The following is a 23,568-nucleotide window of genomic DNA, read 5'->3' as shown; positions in this document are numbered from 1 at the left end:
GCACATGCACATTTGTCCTGATAAAAGGAATGCGGCAGACGCCATGCAGTGTCTTTCATTAGAAGGCCTACAGGTTGAAGCACAGGCCAGAAAGTCAACATCATGATGAGCAAGTATGTCTCTTAGCCATGACACAGCGGAGCAATTTCATGTTAATGAAGTGAATTCAAGCGCCAGCTGGCAGAGTGGTAATAACGAGGGCGAGCGTGTGTACGCTTACAGCCTTTGTAGATGTCGGTTGGAATCTGGACGGCGCTGGAAGAGTAGTTGACCTTGTTTTTGAAATTAGGATCGTCCACAAACTCCAGCTCCACGGAGGACGCGCTTTCCAGCGGATTCTCTTCTTCTCCGTCCTCCGCCTACACAAACACACGCACACGTGCACGAATCAGCATATAAATCAATAAAACAGAGCAGATAGATGAAGAGGCAAATACGCTAACACATTCTGTCATGGTCCGTGTGGCTTGGCGGTGCCCATTTGTGCAAACACGGACACTTATTTGTCACACCACAAACAAGGTGAAGACAGAAAACTTTCCCAGTCTTTTGAACACAAGCAGCACTGTTTTTGTTTCCTGTGGTCAAAAGTTGAGCAGGTTTCCAAAATACACTTTTATACGACGAAGCAGACACACTCAGAACTTCTGCATCATCATGGATTTCTGTGACAAAACAGTTATTATTTATGGCGCAAACAATGTCATCAAATGAATGCAACAAAATGGAAATGTCGCTCGTCTGCAATGCAAAGTGAAAGGAGGAGGTGCGGTCTAAAGTGGACGTACGTGCTTTGAAGGCGAATGGAGATATTTGTGATGAACATGGCTCTGTAATAAAGGTTGTCATTGGTTGCTTGGCTACATGCTTCTGACAGGACATGCAGGAGAACGCAGGGAATGTAAATGTGACATCAAGTGGAGATACAATATTCTTTCATTCCAAAGTCCTTGAACTGGCCCAATAGGAGATAAAGCTATTTAAATCCATGAGTTATGAATGCAGTATAAATTGTGACAAACCAATAGTCATATTTTACGAAACAATGCCATCTAATCAATGCATTGAGACGGCTTTCATCTTCAGCGTGTTATGTGTTGTGGTCTAAAGCGGGCGTACGTGTTTCACAGGTGAATGGTGGTACCTGGAGGTAGACGTAGCTTTATGAAACATGTCTTCATCGGCCGTTTGGCTACATGCAGGACAACATGGACAAACTGAATACAGTAATCTGTCGCCACTTTGCGCTTCAAATTTCAAGGCTTCACTCAGTTTTTCAAAAATATACAAATTAATAAATCATTCAGTTTCATGTTTGAATACAGCCTATTATTAGTCAAAAATAGGCATATGTAATCACTTTAAGTAATTTAGTCTAAATGAAGCATTATCAAGCATAAAAATGGCTAAATGAACTAAAATACAAATACAGTAGAGTAATCCCTCATTTATCGCAGTTAACTCATTCCAGACCTGACCATAAGTGAATTTTTGTGAAGTAGGAATATTTTCATACTTAGAGCATAGAAAACCTGTTTATGTTCATTGCATTGCAAGCTACTAAGCTAACTAGTTAGCCTCTCCAATTTCCTTATTCTAAACATAAGAAAGTGTTTCAAACGAAGTGGGGAAGAAGGACAAAGAAGCCAAAAGCTTACCACTTCCACACGGAATGAGAGGAGAACCTTGTTTTCACTCGCTCTCAGCCATGGCATGCCGGCAGTAGCCAGTCTCCATGCAGTGTGAAAGGTGATGTAATCTAATGTCACGTCTCATAACATTCCTGATGCTTGTCTATCAACAGGCCATAGTCAACCACAAGACAGCACAATTAAAAAACAAAACGTGATGTAGTCAGGGAGCAATGTAGCGAGGGACGACTGTACAAGGCATTCAGAAGACGCATTCATATACGTTGTGATGATATGTAGCATTCGACGCTGGACACCGGGTGTCAGTAATGCTACTGTGATGTTCAAGCACCAGAATTGATTGGCGGAACAACGGGCAGGTTTGAATTATCTCACAACAAGCACAATAATCCCCAACACGAGCTACTGTTGCAGCTGTAACCCCCGGCAAGCTAAAGCTCAACAACTCCCCTAGCATCGGAACGCCTTTACAGTAACACGCTTGAGTCTTATTTATGTCTTAAATGGCTTAGATCCTGTTATTATGTCTACCATATGGGTTAATACGAGAGTAAAGGTGACTATGGGGTGTTATTTCATGACTAATAATGTTAAAACCATATTTAGAAGGTCATAAACAGGTTTTATATGCTCTATGAAAAAATTTGCTTTATAAATAAGGAATTCTACTTTGCGGAAATTCATTTATCACAGGCAGTCTGGAACCAATTTACCGCAATAAACGAGGGATTACTGTACGCAATCAATTGTAATCTAAATTGTCATGAAGTGGCGATACATGGCTTACAATAGCCTTTCATTGGAAAGTCATTGTTTACGCTTAACAGCGAACATGAAGCTACTGTGTTTATCTTCATGAGTCAGGAATGTAGGATCATTTGTATAATTGAGGCAAATTGATCGAAGTGTCCTTGCTCCCAGGGCTTCGGAAGCCTGCTACATGCACGCAGACAGAACAAACCCCAGAAGGCAAGACGTGGGAGGTGGGTTCACGCTGGGGTTTTTGTAAACTAAACAAAGATGAATGAATGTTTGCTCCGCTTTGGTACGCTCCCAAACACGAGTAGACCCTCATGCTTCTGTTGTCTCGTTATTTGTCATCCCCCATTAGGCTTCATTTGTTGAATACATGTTAACCCAAATGCACATTGAAGAGTGAACACATCTCTGCGTTCTGACGATGAAAACCTTGCATTTTTAACGTGCTTTGTATGTTAATAAAGCAGCACGGGTTAATTGGATGTGACATGACGAAACCTGTTGTTTTTTGGGCTTCATTAAATCAAAAGCGCATGTCCGAGGCAGACGGTGATTGATGGGCCCACTTTAATTGACTATTAAAATGCAATTACAAGCTGTTGTTGGGACGAGCCAGGGGACACTGCTGCTAAATAAATAAAGTCACCCGAAGAAACGGCGGTGAAGATCATCGCAAGCGAAAGCAAGACTTTGATGGTCGCAGCAGCGAGTCATTCAAGAGAATGCAGTCATCAGTCTGCAAAATGTGACAAGGTGCTCATTATTGGCCTCCATAAAAAATGAACAATGATCATGGCAAGGCTAGTAAAATGAAAAGGTTCATGACATTATTGCCTCTAAACAGAGCTGAGGTGTTTGTTGGTGACATTAATTCTGTCAGGGAGCAATTTTATGCCCCCCTTTTCATTCTTTCTTCAGAAGAGCCCTATCATAATTAACGCAGGCACTTTCTAATTAGGAAGTGAATAAATGCAGGCAGCAAAGACCGATTGGTTCATTTTCTTCAACCATCCACCACCTGTTTTGCTCGATTCATTAGCCAATTTGTTCATTTTTATCTCTTCGCTCTCTAGGATTAATTAATGGCTGGAGAGGCCAGATATGACATTTGGAAGATTCTTTTCCTTCCTGCCTTCAGCTTACTGGGGTTAACCTAACGTGTGTCACGTCTGAGCAGGTGTGTGCACGTGTGTGCGTGTGTTGAGTGAGACAATGAGAGCAAGCAGGAGGAAAACAAAAAGCACAGTAGGTTGAAAAATGCATTTTGCAACAGCAAGGACAGTCAAAAGACATTCAAATTTGTCTGAATAATCAAGCATGAACTGTAGTTAGATTTGACGGACGCCTTCAAAGTGGATTTAAATGCGGTGGCTAAAGTAATATTGTAGAAGTTGTTTTTCAGCTCAGGTTTTCAAATAAATGCATTATCAATGCGTACGGTGAGAACTGACCATGTGTCACAGGCATTAACATGCAGGCGGTAACGGTACGCCATAATCACCGTTCACGTTCATTTTCGGTACACCGAGGAAACAAAATGTGCATCACCGTGTATACCGTTACACCCGAAAAACACACACGCAAGCTTCGTCTTCACAAATGCTGTTAAAAGTGGATCACATGAAAATAGTCATCATGATAAAGAACAGAATGACAAGAGGAGCAATTTAGGGGTAAAGTGCAAAGGTCAGGGATCGGAGATGCTTTGATAGGACACTTACCTGCCATGCACCTCCGTTCTGATTCCTCACATTACACTTTCATTGGCAGGCCATGGTACTGCTGATCAACAACCCTCCTTGTGTGAAGGCGGGGTCAGTAAAGTGAGGGTCACGCGTGTCTTGCCCCAAGTGTTCATTGTGTTAATGATGAGTGATCTCCTCCTATTAGATGTGCTGACAGGCCCTAAAGCCTTGTGTCATTAATCAAAGGAGTGGCATGTGCAAAGAGAATATCACACCATGATTTATTGCTCCTTCACCTTCCCCCTTGCCCCCCTCTGGTCCTCTCTGTCGCAATCTGAGAAATTTGGATTGTAAAAAAGATTGCACCTGTAAAACCGCCACTTGTGCTGTACAAGTAATGACAAATAATCAACACAATCCACATGAATATGTCACTACGAATGCCCCCTTTTCTACGGCCGTACCTACTCGCAATTGACACATTTCCATTTCCAAAACAGATCAGGTCCGTTGGTGTGCTGGGCCGACACCATATGAGCACCGGCTGGCCACTCATTGGTCAAGCATATTCCTAGCTGACCATGTGCCTGTGCCCTAGCTCTGGATGCTGCAGTATGGTAAAGTGGCCACTTTGCTGCAGTGCTCTGTTTTCTTGCTGCCCGCAGTCTCCTCTTGGATGAAATGTGTCGACTTACCATGACCAACAGAGGGGGGAAAAAAGGAGACCCTTGCGTGTTTGCTAGCGTGTGGCGTTATGTTCGATGTAGCGTGGTTTGTGTAGTTTTCTGCGACACTATTACAAGTAAAAAGCCAACTTCCTCAAACTTGTTTCTTCTGTTTATCGATCCATTTCAATGCCTGGTACAACTAAAGGCACATTTGGTTGGACAAATATAAAGATGATAACAAATACAGCTCATAAGAGTTGAATTTAAGAGCTGATATCGAGCAACCTCCATGGTTTTCTTGATAATAACAAAATCCCTTAAGTTCTTACATGACTAGCTATAGCATTGTACTGCCAAACAAATGTAACTCTTATGAGCTATTTTTGTTGTCATTCTTATATTTGTCCAAACAGGTACCTTTAGTTGTATCAGGGAATAAAATGTACAGGAAAGTGAAGAAACAAGGGTGGTCTAATCATTTTTTCCATGACTGTAGGTGCTACTGTGCATCTGAAAGTGACTGGGGGTATATGTCATGTAATGAAGTTCCTTGCTAAAATATAGGAATGCTCCGATCGTTTAGCATCGATTTCCGTAAAAAACATGTGATCGTCATACGCAGATGAATGCCTTTCAAGGGCAATCATAAAAACCCATGGGCGTGCGGCGGCAAAATCGACACGTGTGCCGTGTCACGCAGGGTTGCCGCCACCCGTACTGAGTCGAAAAGGGACACACTTTGTCCCGTATTGGCGCGAGAATCAACACTGGTCTGTAAAACTTCAACAGTTTTAGTTTGACCACTTGACACAGGCTACGCCAATCCATGCCAGTGTGTTCGACTTTTCTTACATCTTTGTTTACATGCTTTGCCTAGCTGTCACTGGCGGTAGCTAGCTAGCTAGCTAGCTAGCTAGAGTTATCTGCCTACCTTCTTGTCTTCGGACTCCAAATGTGCGTTTTTACCACAGTGACATGCGGTTAGTTCGGAGCTCGTTTTTGTCCCACGGGGAAGTGGACATCACGTTCATGGGGTACTGGTAACTTTTTCAACTTTACTATCTTGTTGTCATTATACCAATGATGTCTTGTCCTGCAAACGCTGTTTGTGTGTGGTTGTTTAATGAACACAAACACATAGCGTGCCCGCCTTCTGATGGTGATACTATCACAGGGGTCTCCTAGCTCGCCAGCTGAAAGGGTCAAAGAATATTTGCTTCAAATCTTTGTCGTTTTTTATTAGAACTGTTGAATTCAGACTTTATGCATTTATAAAATGACAATTGAGCCCAAAAGAGCATAAAGACGATGGCCACACTGTCTGAGTGGAGACGTGGTTGGTAAATAAAGTGGTGTACAATTGAAACGTTGCCACTCATAAATATGACAAATAGCTGACAGCTCTAATAATGATGAAAGTTGGACACCCTGCAACCTGGACACTCTATTCATTCTCTTTTAAGCTAAGCAGGACAGATTTCTATTTTAAAAAATATTTATTTGTATTATTCTGTTAATCTTGTTATCTTGAACTAAAAACTTATTGAACTATTTATTTCTCATGTACTGGTATTACTCCACACCATGCATCAAATTTTATTCAGGTTTGTGTCAAATAGTCCAAAAATCATTTCACTAAAATAAAGGCAAAAAAAGGGAATTGCCCAACAGCGGCGCTGGCCAATAGCACTCGTCATAAATAAATGGAAAAGTTAATCCATGTGGTCGGTATTGGCCGATCTCACTCATGGATGATTGGTATCGGAATGGTCGTTGTAAAACCCTGATTGGAGCATCCCTACTAAAATCACCATCACTTTCACTTTCCTACTACTTTCTCCAGTAGCCGTGGGTTCTGTAATAATTACAGTACTTCACTTTTAGGCTTATATGACAACTAATCGTTTGAACAAAACTTAAGTTGATTTCACGAAGTTAAATAAAAAAACAACGGCTACTCCCATCGGCAATACGATGGGCACCACACCGGTATGAAGTGGCCTGGGTTGACCCCCCAACTTTTCACGATTAATTTGCATTAGGTGAGTCATTTAACTCCTGATTATTTGGAGATGTCTGCATGGTAAGGTCTGCAGGTCTAGCACCCACTTGCAAGAGAAGGCAAAACCCGGGTATTTAGACTGGGGAGGAGGACAGCGCAAGTCACATGCACAGCTGCCATTCAGGCGTCACCGCTTTAACATACACAGCCCTCGGGTCTGTGACGGGACTGTGGGCTTCAAGACGTAGGGAGTCCAGGGAAGGTGGGTTGGGTTTAGCAAGGTTTAGGGGTTTTGAGGGGGGGGGCGGACGCAGGCAGGCAGACAGGGGTTGTGAGCGGGGGAGGAGGGAGCAGTCCATACTGTACTCACATAGTCTGAATCCGCTTTGGAATCGTAGTATGAAATGGCATTCTCCTGTGCAGAAAAGAAAAAGAGTGGAAAGACAGGTGATGAGAAGATATAGCAGCGCCTATATCCGCCCCTTGGCGATTCCTGGAGCGGTGGTAAAGCAAGAGGGAGAGAGAAAGTCATGGTTATATTCCATCACACTGCGCAGCATGAGAATATAATCAGCATCACAGAACACAGGAGTAGTAGTGTGATGTGCGATGACAGTCATGAAGTGAAGAGATAGCAGCTGAGTTTTAAAAAGGATGTCTATGTTGGGGGGGGGGTGGCAGATATGTTCAAACAGGCACTGAAACACTGCGAACATCACGTGCAGCTGTGTTTCATGTGGCGCTGATGTGACATCAGATGGAACATGGAGAACCATGCTTTGGAGCGAAGACCAAGTTGAAGTTGTGCACCTGAAACACGTAGCGTGTCCAGCTTTAGGCAGTGACGCTACCACGGGGGTCTCCAGCAGGTAGCTCGTAAGCTGATGTTGAGTAGTTCACCAAATATTTGCTTCACCTCTTATTATTTTTGCAAGTGTTCTATTCAAACATGACACCTTATTTAATGACAAATGAACACTCTGAGTAGAGATGTGCTTTGTAAATAAAGTGCCTTTTAAATGTTGGCAGTGCTCTCAGCAACTTTGCCATTTAATTAACCGTTTTGCAATCTCCTCGGTTCTGCTAGTGGTTGAAAAAAGTTAAATAAATGAGTTCATAAACTGCAGCAGCGGCACAACACAGCGGCGGCAGTCCACCCTCCCATGTAGACCACCACCACAGCTTAAAAAAATCCTAGGGGAAACCCTGAATACACTGTTGAGACAATAGCCCCCACGGGAAGTACGCTGTCCTTCTACTATAGGATACTATATCTACTATATTGTGCAATGCAAATGAAAAGGTCACTATAGGGGTGTTACTTCATGTCTTGAGGTTTCTAATGATGTTAAAAACTGTATTTAGAAGATCATAAACAGGTTTTCTATGCCATAACTACAGAAATATGCAGCTTATTAATATTGAATCCTACTTCATGGAAATTCACTTTGAGTGTGGAAACAATTGACCGCCATACACAAGAGACGACTGGATCACTGTATTTATTTTGTGCAAGGTGGCGGCTTGTATAGCGCACTTCCAATTGTCGTAGCACCCACACTTGCTAAACCTGCCAGACTTTAGATACGAGGTGGGCCCAAGCACGATATGGAGTGGCCTGGCGTGAGGACGCCCAAAGAAAAAAATCAAAGTATGGCATCGTGTTCCTCTAGTTTGCTCAAATCGTGACAACGCTGAGTCACAAAACAAAAGAAAAAAGATGTTACATGACTGAATGCTGCTCGATAACAAAGAAAAACATTTGAAATGAGATCATAGATAGATGTCATGGCAAGGCTGGAAGTACAGATGCATGATATCTTTTCTTTCAAAGCGATATCAATAAATTTCTGCTTATCCAGACTGATATGGTACTGATATCTTTTTTATACACCACACCTGGAAGTAATTGTATTTGTATTTGTACTTTATTTATCCCACAGCAGGGAAATTCACTTGTTACAGCAGCAAGCAAGATACGCAAGTAAAGAGTACAGTGTAAAGAATTACAATTTTACTACAACATGGTTCAGGTGGTGCAGGTGTTGTAGAGCCTGACAGCGGTCGGTATGAAGGACCTGCGGAACCTCTCCTTCTTACACCGTGGGTGTAACAGTCTGCTGCTGAAGGAGCTGCTAAGGGAACCCACAGGGTCATGTAACGGGTGAGAGGTGTTGTCCATGATGGATGTCAGCTTAGCCAACATCCTTCTCTCCCCCACTTCCTCCACGGAGTCCAGAGGACCGTCCAGGACAGAGCTCGCTCTCCTGATCAGTCTATTGATCCTGCTCCTGTCCCTGTCCGTGCTGCCCCCTCTCCAGCAGCCCACAGCATAGAAGATGGCTGAGGCCACCACAGAGTCATAGAAGGTCCGTAAGAGAGTCCTGCACACACCAAAGGACCTCAGTCTCCTCAGCAGGTGGAGGCAATTCTGGCCCTTCTTGTAGAGGGCGTGGGTGTTGACGGACCAGTCCAGTCTGTTGTTAAGGTGAACACCCAGAAATTTGTAGCTGTCTACCAACTCTATGTCCGCTCCCTGGATGTTCACCGGTGTGAAGTGAGATGTTTTCCTCTGGAAGTTAATGATCATCTCCTTTGTCTTGCTGGTGTTGAGTTGTAGCTGGTTAAGCTCACTCCAGCTGACAAAGTCCCTGATGACCGTCCTGTATTCCAGATCATTCCCCTCTGAAACACAACCAACGATGGCTGTGTCGTCGGAGAACTTCTGGATGTGACACTGTGTGGAGTTGTGCGTGAAGTCCGAGGTGTAGAGGGTGAAGAGGAAAGGGGAGAGCACTGCAGAGTACCATGTCAGACACACAGTGACGGAGCCTCACATACTGTGGTCTGTTGGTAAGGTAGTCTATAACCCATGCAGTCAGGTGTTGGTCTACTCCCACACTCTCCATCTTCACTCTGAGTAGTGACGGCTGGATGGTGTTAAAGGCACTGGAGAATGTATGTAAGAATGTACTTGTTGATTTGTCCTAATCAAATATCATGACACGACTACTACCGCATCACTACTATCAGGAGAACCAGAGTATGGAGCAGAGGGAGCCAGCTGGCGTGGCCCAGCAAGGTGCACTGTATTCGGGCACACGCGCCAAGCAGCCGGTGTGAAGCCACTGAGGTCTGAAACCTTTTGCACTTCAAATGCTGCAGCGCTGGCGTTTCAGGTGGCTGATAAGGTTTTTTTTCCCCACTGATCGCGGAGCATTTGGTACGACGAGCATGCAAAATGTCTTCCTCGGAAAGTGATTGTTCACAAGTGAGCTCAGGGGAAGTTACGACAAGCCGTTAACCTCACAGGTAGGAGATAAAAGGTGTGCTTGATTTGCTCACATGCACAGTATGGGTAATCTCGCCTCATAATTCCCTCATATCAGCCCAATAATGATCGTGCACCCCTGGCTGGAAGTTTCCAATCCCATTGCTGTGATGTCTTGTCTGCTCACAGCCACTAGGGGACATGATTGCATGGCCCTGCTATGATTTGTGATGTATTTGTTCTTGTTCCTTTCCTTCTTTGTCATCGTAGTTCCCTTCCAGCTCCTCAAGGTAAGCCTCATTGCAGAGTAAGTAATCAGCAGACGAAGCAGTGAGAGTGCCAAGGTTGTTTGTCTGCATGCCGTCCACTTTCCCCAGAGCCGCTGTGCTCGTCTCCCACTGAGGTAGGCATGAGGGCAGCCAGAGGCAGTGGCCAGCAAGCAGGGGCGGCCTCGTTATCAAGGGAGGGGGGGCCGGCAGAGGGACGACTCGTCAAGGGCGCCGCAGGGACCGAGGTGCTGGTCCGACGGTCACGGTCTGATGAGGGTGGATGGAGGAGAGTCTTCTGTACTTGACTTGAATTTCTTATTTTCTTTTGCGCTACTTGTTTCCAGCTCCCGGTGTGTCGCATGCCATGTGTAGAAGGGCCTCTCCACTCACCAGGGCTCTGGCTCGCCTCCAGCGCTAATCAGAGAGTCAGCCATCACATCGCTGCCTAACGACCTCACAAAAGGAGCGCAGCGTGATCAAAACTCACAATGACACTAACGCTGCGTGTGGTTTGGTACTCTGGTCCGGATCTGCATTTTTGGTGCGGTTGGCTTCGCATTCACACAAATCATTTCCTGTCATGTGACCAAAGGCTGCACAGTCAAGGACATAATACATAAGGTAAGAACTTCATTGGAAAGATTTTGTGACGACTAAGTGACCTAACTCAAATATTCCAACCCAAAATGCCCAAATGGAGCGCCCCGTGGATGACACTCCTGTCTTAGGGAAAAGCGGGGCAGGCATCTTCAAATCTTCCCAGCATCCCTTTCTGTCTTCCCCCCAGCTGTCAGACAGATCAGGGAAGAGGCTGGAAGGAGGTGAAGCGCAGGGATCAGAACGGATCACTCAGGGAGTACATTGGGTTCAGTCAGAGGGTCAGAATGGAGGCTGAGGTCGGGGCGACATGAAGGGGATGAATTGGGGAGGAGAGACGGGTGGTGGGTGCGGTGGGGGGGGAAACGGCTGCCAGGACTAAAAATATCCCGAGCCTCTGCGGAGGGAGATGAGGCACAGGCTGAAGAGAGACTATTGTGTCTGCCAGCAGGATTGATCTACAGCCCAGTCGTACTTAGACTGGCCCCTTACCTCTAAAGTCTGCTCTACACTACTGTGGCATTACAAGTCATTATTCAGGGCTGCTTCCTCTAAATGAACACTCATTTTAACCGTCATCACATCAAAGACAGGCCACACCACAGAGCGACGCACACTGTGGTGTTTTTTAACACAAGTAATGACAATTCAAGTTAAACTCTCACCACAACAGATCTGCTAATTTACGGGTGCAGCTTCCAATGTGAATATTCCTGCTAAACATGCACCGTATACGTTCACAGCAATAGATGGGTTCCATCAAAGTAGATTAACAAGCAATAACTCATAAGCCGGACAATAATTATATCAACGTCAATGTAGTTTGCCATAAAAGAAAAGCATAACCCAATATCGTGTATGTTGTGCTGTGTTTCTAGAGTGTGCATGCTCGTACATGCATTGGCAGGGGCACATGTACGTTTTAGCTCGGAGAAAATATGGCACACGGCACATGAAGCAGGAGTACAGAATGAAAATAGCGGTTTTTAAATATCTTTGTGTTGAAATAAGTTTTTTTATATTACTGCATTGACCCAAATATAAGACGAAATTTTTTTTAGGGGTGTCCTGATACAACTTTTTCCACTTCTGATATGAAACCAATATTGCAGCTTTGAATATCGGCCGATACAGATAATGAGCCAATATCAACACTTGTCCCATGCTACTTTGTTAGCATGCTAGCAGACACGGGTAATCACACGGGCTCCATCCGGTCGTGCTGGAAAGACGTGCTGGGGCGGAGACTGGAATCAACAGCTTGCATCGGAGTGCAAATATTAGAGTTTTTAGATGCAGGCCGATAGAGTCTGATATTGTTTTCATTCTGCTGATATCAATATCTGATTGGAACATCTCATTCTTTCCATAGAAAACAAAAAGACGAGTCGTCTTATATTTGGACTGTACAGATGTATGTTGTTTGTGTACAGTGGATCCCTGCATCTTTGCCTTTCAGCATTTGCACCTTTTAAACTAGTGGATTTAAAAAAAAAAAAGAATTCCCCCATTTTTCTTAATTTATCCAAGTAAATAATAATTTATAAACACATGATACTAAAGCATAAAATGTACAACGTGTGGACAATGGCGGCGCCACGTGTAGCGATGGAGGCTCTCGCTTCTACACTCAAGTTTGCTACAATCCTGCCTCAAAACTGAACACTAATTAATATGTGATTGTAAGTCGTCAGCGGAATTACAACAGGGCAAGCAGTGTGCATTATGGAGACGCATCTTGAAGAAATACCTTCTCCAGAAGATGGCGGCAGCGCCACAGTTGTAGTGGTAGCCTGACGACCAGGCTCAAGGCTTGATCGTGTCTCCCGAATCCATCTGTTATATTGATCACCTTTCATTGTCAATCATTAGTGGTGAGTCGCTATACATTTTATCCTTTAAATGCGTTTAAGAAGTGTGTGAGGCATATTTAGGGCTTAAACCTGGATGGTGCTTCTATGCATTTAGCTTGTTAGCTTCCTGCATCGAGAGTAAACATTGGCAATAAAAGCAAGATGGGGAGGGCATTGGACTTGAATCTAATCTAATAATTACAAGTTACTTTTATTGCAGCTGTTGATATGAAATTGGAAAACATCAACGTCAAGCCAGAGTTTGGAGGGGGAGGAGCGAGCTGGCATAGCGTTTGCTGGCGCCTTGACGCAGCAGCGTAATCCAGAGTGTCAAAAATAGACATTTTCATTGGCGCCTCAATTACTCGTGTTTATTTGCTATTCACTGGTGGTCTTGGAGCGTTACCTTTGTAACAACTGCTGTATACCACTGTACTCTACGTTTTATCAGGTTTTATTGCGCATTTGTATTATCTTTACCATCCATAACGGTCTATTGTCATGTGTATGCATTCTATGAAATGTGCTGCAGAAATACAGTTGCAATGGACTGGACGAGATACATGCAGACCAGAAGGTGGCGCCATATGACTTCACCCAAGCGAGTCGGAGCTTTTCTGTCGCTCACACACACACACACACACACAATATTGTTTTTGTTGAAACATATTTCCAAGAAAGGCTTCTCTTATATTCAGTATAAATATGGCAATTAATGTACACATGATGAATTTACCACCTTCATGGGTAGTGGGGGGGCTTGGCTCTCGTTTTATCCTGTAAGATATGATTTTGTTAGCATCGTCATATCTAGCGTAGATATGGTGGTGTCACCATGGCACGTGCTGTGGAAGGTGCTTGATCGGTAGGGTCTGAGGGTGGCTGTTAAACACATTTGCAGGAGTGCGGGAGCAGAAATAACTTGCAGCAAGACACAGAAAGACAACACAAAGCTCCACAAATTCCCACCGGCACACAAGCTGCTATCAATAAATTAAATCCATCATGCTGAGTGGACCTGCAAACTCCAAATGGGAGACAAACAGTGAGGGGGCCAGGTGATGATCTCCAGCCCCTCCCTTATATCACTTTTTCTTTATTTTGCTTTCCACCCCCCCACCCCCTGCCGTCGATTCCACGTTATCTCTTTTCTCCGTTTGCTCCATCTCCCCTGCTTGCCTGTGCCTCCCGCCCTGTCTTATCTCCATCTCTGTGAATGTCCCCCTCGTCGGCAGCAGTCTCCCCTCGCCAATTTCAGATTTGAGCCAAAAGCAGCAGCGGCAGCGCGCAGGTAAGATGCCGAGTGTTGCCATAGGAACCACCCCTCTCTTCTTGATCAGAATGCTACTGTGTCTGCTTGACTGGGTTACAATGTTTGCCATTTTATTTTTATCTGGCCAGCAGTCTCTGGCTGCTTAGCTATTGTTTTCCACTTTGTCTCGTGGTGTAACGGTACATAACGGTATTCCTAATCAGATTTTTCGGTACGGTAAAGAGGCGTATCGATTTCCCACGCGGTACACATTAAGTGAGGCACGGGAAGTGTTTATCGTGTCACACGCCTACTTGGTAAACATACAGCGCCAAAGACAAGCCAGACCTGATGATTCCTAAGGCTCCCGTTTGGGAACCTTCCCGGTGAAATACGTAAACGGACAAAGACAACAGGATGAGATTATGAACTAACAATGCTGCACTTCAGACATTAACCACCTTCATTACAAATAAAGCTATCATTCACAATCTTCATCAAACTACTGTTGCACTTGTCTGTGGTTGCACATTTAAATGATAATCCGCGAGCAGTTTTGAAAAACTGAAACAGAAGGTGTGGCCCGAGGGCCATTTAAGGCCTGCGGATGTTTTTTTTATTGACCAACAGCACATTCTACAACTACAACTAGAAAACAACAACAACAACAACAACAACAAAATTGACTTATATATAAGTCAAACTTGTCTATAGCGGCCACTACAGGGAGTCTGTAAAAGTGTCCGCTATAGACAGGTGGCCTCTATAGACAGGTTGGCGTCCAGTTTGAATGTTGACCAGTAGAGGAAAAAAAAGGAAAAAAAAGGGGGAAAATAATAATAATAATAATAATGTTGACCAGTAGAGGGCACTGCGGACTGCGGATAAAAGTTGTACAGCACTACTAGGCTTGTTATTATCATGGTTCATGGTTCATGGCTTTAATTCATCAAGAACATGCATGAGTCAAACAGTAGCACATCACATAGTACAATTCACAATTTTGCCAAAAAGGAGTAGGAAGAAGCAAAGCTTATTTAATCCTACCCCTCATCAGTTTCACATCAGTTGCAATACATTTATTCACCTCTTGTTCTTCCAAGTGTACTTTGTAGGTCTACATGACAATGTAGTGCAATCATAGCCAAGTTTTTTACTTACTAAAAGGAAGCTAGAGGCTTAATAATAACTGATAGAATATATCCACGACCCACAGAACAAAGCTGTGCTAGTAATGTCTTATGCTTGTTTTTTATATTTTACTTTTTATACTGCAGACAGCTTTAGTTCATCAGGAAGTGACGGGAAGTGATGGTGGGCGTCCCGAGCAGGAGAGCTAAGCTCAGTGCTCGCTGTGAGTTTGGAGAGAGTTGGGAAGTGTGTTTATGTTGGCGTGGATGTAAAGTCCTGCAGTGTTCTCCGCTGTTAATAAAGCCATTAAAGTGCATCGGCGACGTGAGTCTCTCCTTCCCCACAACAAGCGGCATTACAGTATTGACCAGTGCACACCAGGAAATAAACGGTGTCATTTCTTACAGGCATTGGCTGGACAGCTATGTAGTGGGGCTTGTTTAACCTTTGCCTTGTGGGCAAGCAGGAAGGAGAGACGATGCTGAGAGATGTGTGTGTGTTCTGAGCTGCTGTCTGGTGGCCGCGTTCAATAAATAAAGTTGGCAGAAGCAACAGGAGAAGTTTCCTTCTTTGCTTCGGAGCTGAATAACACTGACAAGTTAACAGACTAGTAGCGAACGGAAAAGAAGACGGCTTTGTTTGTGTCGAATACAGAAGATGAGGACTTTGATGGATTTGTGGATGAGGATTGATGAAAAATAATGTGAGTACATTCTAAAATACTTCAATTAAGTACAACCCAACTCAGTTTTGCTCCCACTGCCGCATGCATGCTAGCATGTGTTTTTTTTTTTTTTTTTATTGTAGCGTCGCTGGGAGCACGTCCTGTTCCCAGCCTACTTTGCGGTAATGTTTTGGTGCAAATGCTCTTAAAGTTGCATGTTTGACCAGGAAATAGCCAGCTCCAAAGAAGACGGCTTTTTTATGTGGAACAACTGACAGTTTGTGTGGATCTTGTGAATGATTGTGACTGAGCTAGGACTCAGTAATTAAAGTCTACACACGACAGCTTCATTGATTGAAAAACAAAACTTTTTCCTGCATGAAGCTTCTACTTGAGTTGGTAATTTGGCTGCTATATGCAGTCAGATATTGACCAAGGGAGACAAAATGGGTGGCCGCTGGCTGCGTTGGACAGGTGACTGCTATACACAGGGTCTATAACATGTAAATTTGCTGCGGGGGATTTTTCAGTGGCTGCTATAGGCAGGTGGCCGTTCTATAAAGGTGGCCGCTAAGACAGGTTTGACTGTATATATATATATATATATATATATATATATATATATATATATATATATATATATATATATATATATATATATATATATATATATATATATATATATATATATATATATATATACATATACATATATACATATATACACACATATACTGTACATACACTAGGCCCCCAACTTACGAACACCCGACTAGCGAACATTCGCGGATACGAAAACAAGTTGACTGCTCTATATTTTATTTTATTTTGCCTTGTAGTCAGTCGCTCAATCAGTATTTCTACTGCTACTGTACATGCTTGACCAGTAGAGGGCACTGTGACACTGCTAATGCAGCCTTAGAGCTAATGAGACCAACAGAGGAAGAGTTAGACGCTGGGGAGATACAGTGTAAAGTTAAATGGAAAGCTAAATTGTACAACCCGGACAGAGCGTGTGATTAAAGTTTATGAAGAGTTAATAGGCCTGCTTAATTCTACACCACCCACAGAACACTACCTCTTTTAGAAGAGTCTAACCACCACCACGACTTCTCCTTTTCTTCAATATCTCCTCCTCCAAATCCACCACAACGACGTATGCTCGACCACTCCTCTTCCAAGGCAAATAACATTTATCATTACGTATTATTATATCATTTTTATTCTTGTTTTTTTCCTTAATTACCCTGGTTTAATATTACTACTGCATCCAAACTCATATTTACATACATACACATATACTGTATATGTATACACGTACATGTAGTACCTATATCATTGGTAATATTACCTTTTGCCCTACTTAAGAACAATTCAACATAAGAACGGTCGTCTGGAACCAATTGTGTTCGTTAGTTGGGGACTTAGTGAATTTCCTCAACAGCAAAATGGAAAAATCAGCAGTACTTTTACTGGAATAAAGTCAAAATATTAAGAGAAAAAAAGTAATCTAGAGAGAAAAAGTCATCCTTTTATGACAATAACCTCATTTTAGTAGCATAAATCTGACAAAAACAGGGGGGAAATATATTATGATGGAAATAAGGACAAAATATGGGTATACGGTCTTAATAATACGAGAGGAACATTTACCAGAAGAAAATTGAAGTAGGTGGAAAATAAAAAAATAAAAACAGCAGAAATGGAAAAAAAAAAAAAAAGCGGCTGTAATTTTATGGGAATAAAAGTCAAAATATTAAGACAAAAAGTTATTTTAGTAGCATAGAGTTGAAATATTAAAGAAAAATATCACAAAATAAAGTTGTCATTTTTGGAACATTAGTTTGGGTGGAAAAGTTATAATATTATGGCGATAAAGTCAAAATATTATGGGAATAAAGTCATAATATTACAACCACAAAATTTATGAAGAAATTTATTTAAGAAGAAAGTTGAAATAAAAAAAAAACCAACAGCAAAAATAGACAAAAGGGGCAAACACTGAAGTCCGTACTAACAATACGCTTTTCCATCTGTGTCACAAAAGCTGAGATGCAGTTTTTCTTGAAATACGTATGTATCACTTCTTAGCATATCTACATGTGTTGGTTTAGAAATACAGTATCATAATGGCCCTTGCATCCTTTCATTTTTACGTATGTGGCCCCCCGCGTAAAAAGTTCGGACTCCCCTGGTTTACACAGAAGCTAAGCAGTTTTATGGTTTGCATTTTGCATCGGAGATCCTAAAACCGCCATGACGATGGCGTACCGTGTTTGTGTAGGCTTTATCATGTGGTTTCACATTTAAACTTTGCGTGAAAAGGGTCTCGGGCTTGATTTATGCAGTCAAACAAGAAAAATGTCTGACACATGCACACCCAAGGCTGTTATATGTGGTGGCGGGCACGTTAAGACTGAGCATGTTGGCGAAGACGTGAGATTTCTCAACAGGCTGACATAGAAAGGTTTGACATTTGAGTGTGACAAGCGCTCCATCACGGGCGGAGACAGATTACAGTATATTCATATCTCCTCTGGACACCTGCTAATGATTTTATAATTAGAGAACACACTCTGTGCCTCTGCATTGCTCTGGGGTGTACACACATGCATGCCGGAATACACACGCACACGCGTATGTAAGGTTCCAAACACACATACACACACAAAAATGACACCTTATCGTCTGCCCCCAATGGTCTCGCAATCATCGGAAGAGCCAGTTTCTCTAATGGAGGCTGACATTATATCAAACACAATAAAGGATTTCATTTAGTGCTCTTCATTAGGCCACACATACCAGCTTGTAACACACACACACGCACACACACGCAGGTGCATACTCACGCTAACTTACAAAAACAAGGAAGCTAAAGAAGATTTGATTGCAGAATAAGAAAAGTTTGAATCTACAATGACAGTAGGCAGGGATTATTGGTACTCCACCCCACAATGCAACTGTTCCATCAGCTGCATGTAAAATTCAAGTGCACGTTCCACAAAACTACAGGAAAACTAACTGACTTTTTTTTGTATATTTTTGTAGGAAATCTTAAAAAAAAAAAAAAAATTAGCGCTAGCCTGTGTTCAACTTCAAATGGGCCTGTTCTCTAGCGCTGGATGAGTGGTGAGTGACGCAATCAAAAATGCTATGCAGTGCAACCGCTGAGGTCAAAATAACAATAATAATAATCACATTAATAATTATAATAATGACAATTCCAGGATGATTTGTTCTTATTTTGAGATTTTTTTTTTCCCCAATAGGGAATACTGGAAATTGAATCTGTTCCAGGGTCAAACTGTCACCATTACGACGGTCATTGTATGCATATATACAGTATGTGTAGATGGACAGATGGACAGATGGACAGATGGACAGACAGATAGATAGATGTGGAGCATCTGCCACTGAAACTGCTCTTCTGTTGGATGATGCTGGTTGTCCATGATGGAAAGGAGCCTGCTCAGTGTCCTTTGCTCTGCCACCTACTGGATGTCAGGCTGTCCAGCTCAGTGCGGCGTCCTTCTTCTTTAGGCTGCTCCCCCAGCACACTACAAGTAGGAGGGCACGAGCTACCACAGTCTGGTAGAAGATCTGTAGCAGCGTCTTGCATACGTTGGAGGACGCCAGTCCTTTCCTGCACAGAGCATCTATGCTGGCAGTCCAGTCCAGTCCATTTGCTCCACAAGAAATGTTTTAATTTATTTGTATTATTTTTGTTATTCATTATGTAATATTGTATTTTAATATTTTGTATATTGAATTAATTAATACATAATTTGAATTAATATTTTAACACTCAAGAGTCTTATAAGTGCACAAGTAAGTATTAAAAATGTAACACGTGAGACCGACCACGTAGTTAAAGGAAACTGCACTTAATAAAAACAAAAAGTTTAAAAAAGTGCCACCTACAAAGCCTTATGAAAAAATCTCCAAAAAGCACCAACAACGCTCCATTTACATAATATGACCTGCATATGAACCAAGCTGCAGCGACATTGTTACGCCCATGAAGTACATTACTGGTGTAGTGACACCTCGCCACACCACACAGGCCACTAGCAAAAGCTGCTGCCAGCCACTGCTGCTGTGTTTGTTTTTTGGGGGGGTTGGAAAAGTTAATGCTAGGTGTAACGTTCCTTTCTATGTTCCATCCATTCATCTTCTTCCGCTTATTCGAGATCGGGTCGTGGGGGCAGCGCCTAAGCAGGGAAACCCTGCCATCCCTCTTCCCAGCTACTTCCTCCAGCTCCTCCCGGCAGATCCCGAGATGTTCCCAGACCAGTTGAGAGACATAGTCTCTCCAACGTGTCCTGGCAGATGTCCGAACCACTTAATTTGGCTCCTCTCAATGCGGAGGAGCAGCGGCTCTATTCCCAGTTTTTCCCGTTGTGCTTCTCACCTTATCTCTAAGGGAGAGTCCATCCACCCTACGGAGAAAACTCATTTCGGCCGCTAATGTGTAAAATGACCAAAATATGTCAAAGTATTACATGTTATCATGAATGTGCCTGTTACTACAGTACATGGCCGCAGCATGGATTTAAACCATCAAACCTTGTTGGAGGTTTTTGGAGGTGTTTTAATAGCGGGCTTTGTAGGTGTGTCCTAGTATGTGCATTTATTACTTGGTTCTTTTTACCTGTTTTTATATCTTTAGAACGCACAGCAAAGAGCAGGACGTGTTCTCCCCAAAAAAGTGCAGTTTTCCTTTAACCTGTCGATGCCCGATGAACTGCGGTCTTATGAGGTACGGTGACCATTTAAAAACTCATCATCTCAAAAGGTTCCACTGTATTTTATTACTGAAGAGCATATTTTGGCCTGCTTTCAAAGGGGTGTTATTCATAAAACAACCTCAAACACACACAAGAATTACAGTGAGAACAGTCGTTCTATTATCTCCTCCACTCCGCTCGCTTCTTTCTCCATTTGCAAAGCATCCTATATCCTATCTCTGTGTGTCAAAGGATACGGAAGCTCAAGACATTCAGATAAACACTAGGCGATATTAACCGCCGAGACCTCTCCAGCACGTGCGGAAGTCATGCCTCCAGGCTAATGCACATGCACATGCATGCAGAGGCATTCACACATGACTGACGTGCAATTCCAGACGCACAATTAAACGTAAAGGGAAATATATGCACAAGGGCACCTGACACAAGGAGAGATGTCAAATTGAAAGAAAAGGGGGGAGGAAACCATCTTGCAATTGAGTTGTTCAGTTCATTTGCTGTAGTTTATTACGCCGCACGGGCGTGCAGAGGTGAGCTTTGTCGTCTGTCATTTTTCAAAGGCCTGAAAGCCGTTTACCCACTCTGATCTTTTTTCTTTTTTGAAGATGACATTTAGGAATTCAAATGATTTTTTCTGTTTCATATGCTCTCACAGCAACACTTTTAAGGCGCTGGATGGGATCAAGGATGCGTCCAAGCATTTCGATGAATGGAATGACTGATTCGTTTGCACTCCAGTAAACAAATCCCTGATTAAAACTCCTACTGCACTAATAAGCAATAAGCTAACATTTTCATATACATCTCATCTAATTCAAAAGCAATGTCATTTCTGGGGCTTTGTGTAAATAACCATTGATTGGATTTCTATAGCGTCTTTCTAGACACCCAAAGCGCTTTTTTACACTGAGAACCCATTATTCATTCACACTACAGCCACATAGTGGTGGTGGTGGTAATCTACATATGTAGCCACAGCTGCCCTGATGTACCGACCACCATCAAACACTCATTCATTCATTTATACACCCATATGGAGGGCAATGGAGGCAAGATGAGTGAAGCCTCTTGCCCAAGGACACAACAGCAGTGACTGGGAAGGAGGAAGCTAGGTTGGCCCTACCAATCCTCTGGTTTCTGGACGATTTGCTCTACCTCCTGAGCCACTGCTGTCCCATAATGCACTGTAATGAGCGCAAAACCCACAAATTCTGTTCTAAATTAAAATAATGTACTTTGACAAGCAAGTTGTAGTGGTTTTGTATTACCTACAGTCGTAGCTATCGCAGCTAATTGGTTCAAGACACAACAGTGACGGCGAATTTTTACAAAGTAGGATTCAATAAAAGGAACATTTTTGTAGTTTGAGCATAGAAAGCCTGTTTATGACTTTCTAAATACGGGTTATAACATCATAGAGCCCTGTAGACATGAAATAACACCCAAATAGTCACGTCTACACTCCCGTTATTCTTTGCTTACGCCACATTGTGCAGGCCACGTATTTCTAATTGTATTTGTTATTGTTCACTGCATGTAAAACTGCAATGGTAAAACTACAGAAACAACGGCTTCATTGGATTTACATCACACCTTGTGGGGGAAAATGAATTGGGTTAACGTCTGTATTTGACCTTCAGGAACAAATCAAATTAATCATGCTATCCAAAGTTCCACTGTATTAACTACTTGCTTATTTATTTTCCTTTTTGTTTTTATTTATTTTGTATTTATTTACCTATTTATTTCATGTTATACATTTTTCCTTCTGTATTTATTTATCTACATATTTATTTCATTTTTTGTATTATTTCTGGAATGCATTTATTTATTTATTTTTTAGCATGCACTGTATTTTTTTTAGCATAGATTTGTAATGATACTGGACACCTTCCATGTATTTATTTATCTGTTATATCGATTTATTTCCATTTTTGTATTTATTTTAGAAAAATTGTTTACTTATTTGTATGTTGCTGTAAAACAATTCCGCCATTTTACAAAACTGTTTTTGTAAAAGCCTGTGGTTGGCCTACAAAGTTTAATCCAAGATTGATCTATTTGTAAACTATAGTATAAATAATGGCATGTTTCTCTTTCTTTGAGACACTTTGCTCAAAGCAGTGTGTGAATATTCCAGTCCTGCGATAAGGAGGGCTTTGTCCCGCTGCACTCTGGGTAATGCTGCTCCCTTTGTTGGCTGACAGGGTTCCACTGAGAAGCAGCTTTTAACATTGATAGCATCACAACACAGCATGGACAGCGTGCCAGATAAAAAAAACAACACTATGGATGAATAAAAGAGCTTGCACGAGCATGCACGGCATCACCCCCAAAACAAGCCAAAATCGAATCATCGCAAGAAAAAGGACCGCAGACAACGCAGACAAGATAAAGACACCATGCTCGGAATATTTAACATATCATTCAAATCAAGAGGGAAGCTATGTTGTCTTGACAACAAACTGCTTCCAGCTTCCATTTGCTCGACCATTTCACCACAAAGTCCAGACAAGTCACCACACCGCTTCTCTAAAGACCGCCTCAGAGTGGCCAATCAACAATCAGCAGCGGTAAAAAGGAAACCTCTTATTTCCCACCCTGTAATCACTTCCATCAGATTCCTTGCTGTCCCTCACATTGGCATGGCAAATGGAAGGCTGTCTGTAACGTGTATGTGCACATCGGCGCTCATCCAGTACAGCTGGGGTAGGCTTCGCACTATGCTAACAGTAACGCTAACACCTATTTGCTTTGGACATGCTTCTAGAAAGACTGTACTTTTTGGGAGAATTTTGCTCTTCATCCACAATCCTTGTGTGAGACATAAACATGTCTTTTTTTATTCTGTGCATAATAAAGACATAAAAACAGCTAAAAAGAGGCAGCTCATTAATGCACGTAATGGAACACACCTATTCCGCCTACAAAGCCCGCTGTTAAAAAACCTCCAACAAGGCGTTATGGTTTTACATACATGCTGTGACCATGTAGTAATCATTACAACATCTAATACT

General features: G+C 42.5%; 1 protein-coding gene across 4 annotated transcripts in view; it reads right to left on the bottom strand.

The window, feature by feature from the left end:
• Positions 1-23,568, bottom strand: part of cacna2d2a (calcium channel, voltage-dependent, alpha 2/delta subunit 2a) — a 211,760-nt gene that overhangs the window by 73,611 nt on the left and 114,581 nt on the right. For 3 of the 4 annotated variants that reach the window (XM_054783714.1, XM_054783711.1, XM_054783712.1), the window contains exons 5-6: positions 7,137-7,181; positions 221-359 (exon numbers count right to left, since the gene is read on the bottom strand). In XM_054783714.1, the coding sequence (XP_054639689.1) occupies positions 221-359; positions 7,137-7,181 (184 nt within the window). The remainder of the gene's footprint in view (positions 1-220; positions 360-7,136; positions 7,182-23,568) is intronic. The other variant, XM_054783713.1, reaches the window with a different exon arrangement.

The sequence above is a fragment of the Dunckerocampus dactyliophorus genome, chromosome 8, assembly GCF_027744805.1.
Source record: "Dunckerocampus dactyliophorus isolate RoL2022-P2 chromosome 8, RoL_Ddac_1.1, whole genome shotgun sequence".
Classification (NCBI taxonomy): Eukaryota; Metazoa; Chordata; class Actinopteri; order Syngnathiformes; family Syngnathidae; genus Dunckerocampus; species Dunckerocampus dactyliophorus.
This window is presented reverse-complemented; position numbering and strand designations above follow the sequence as displayed.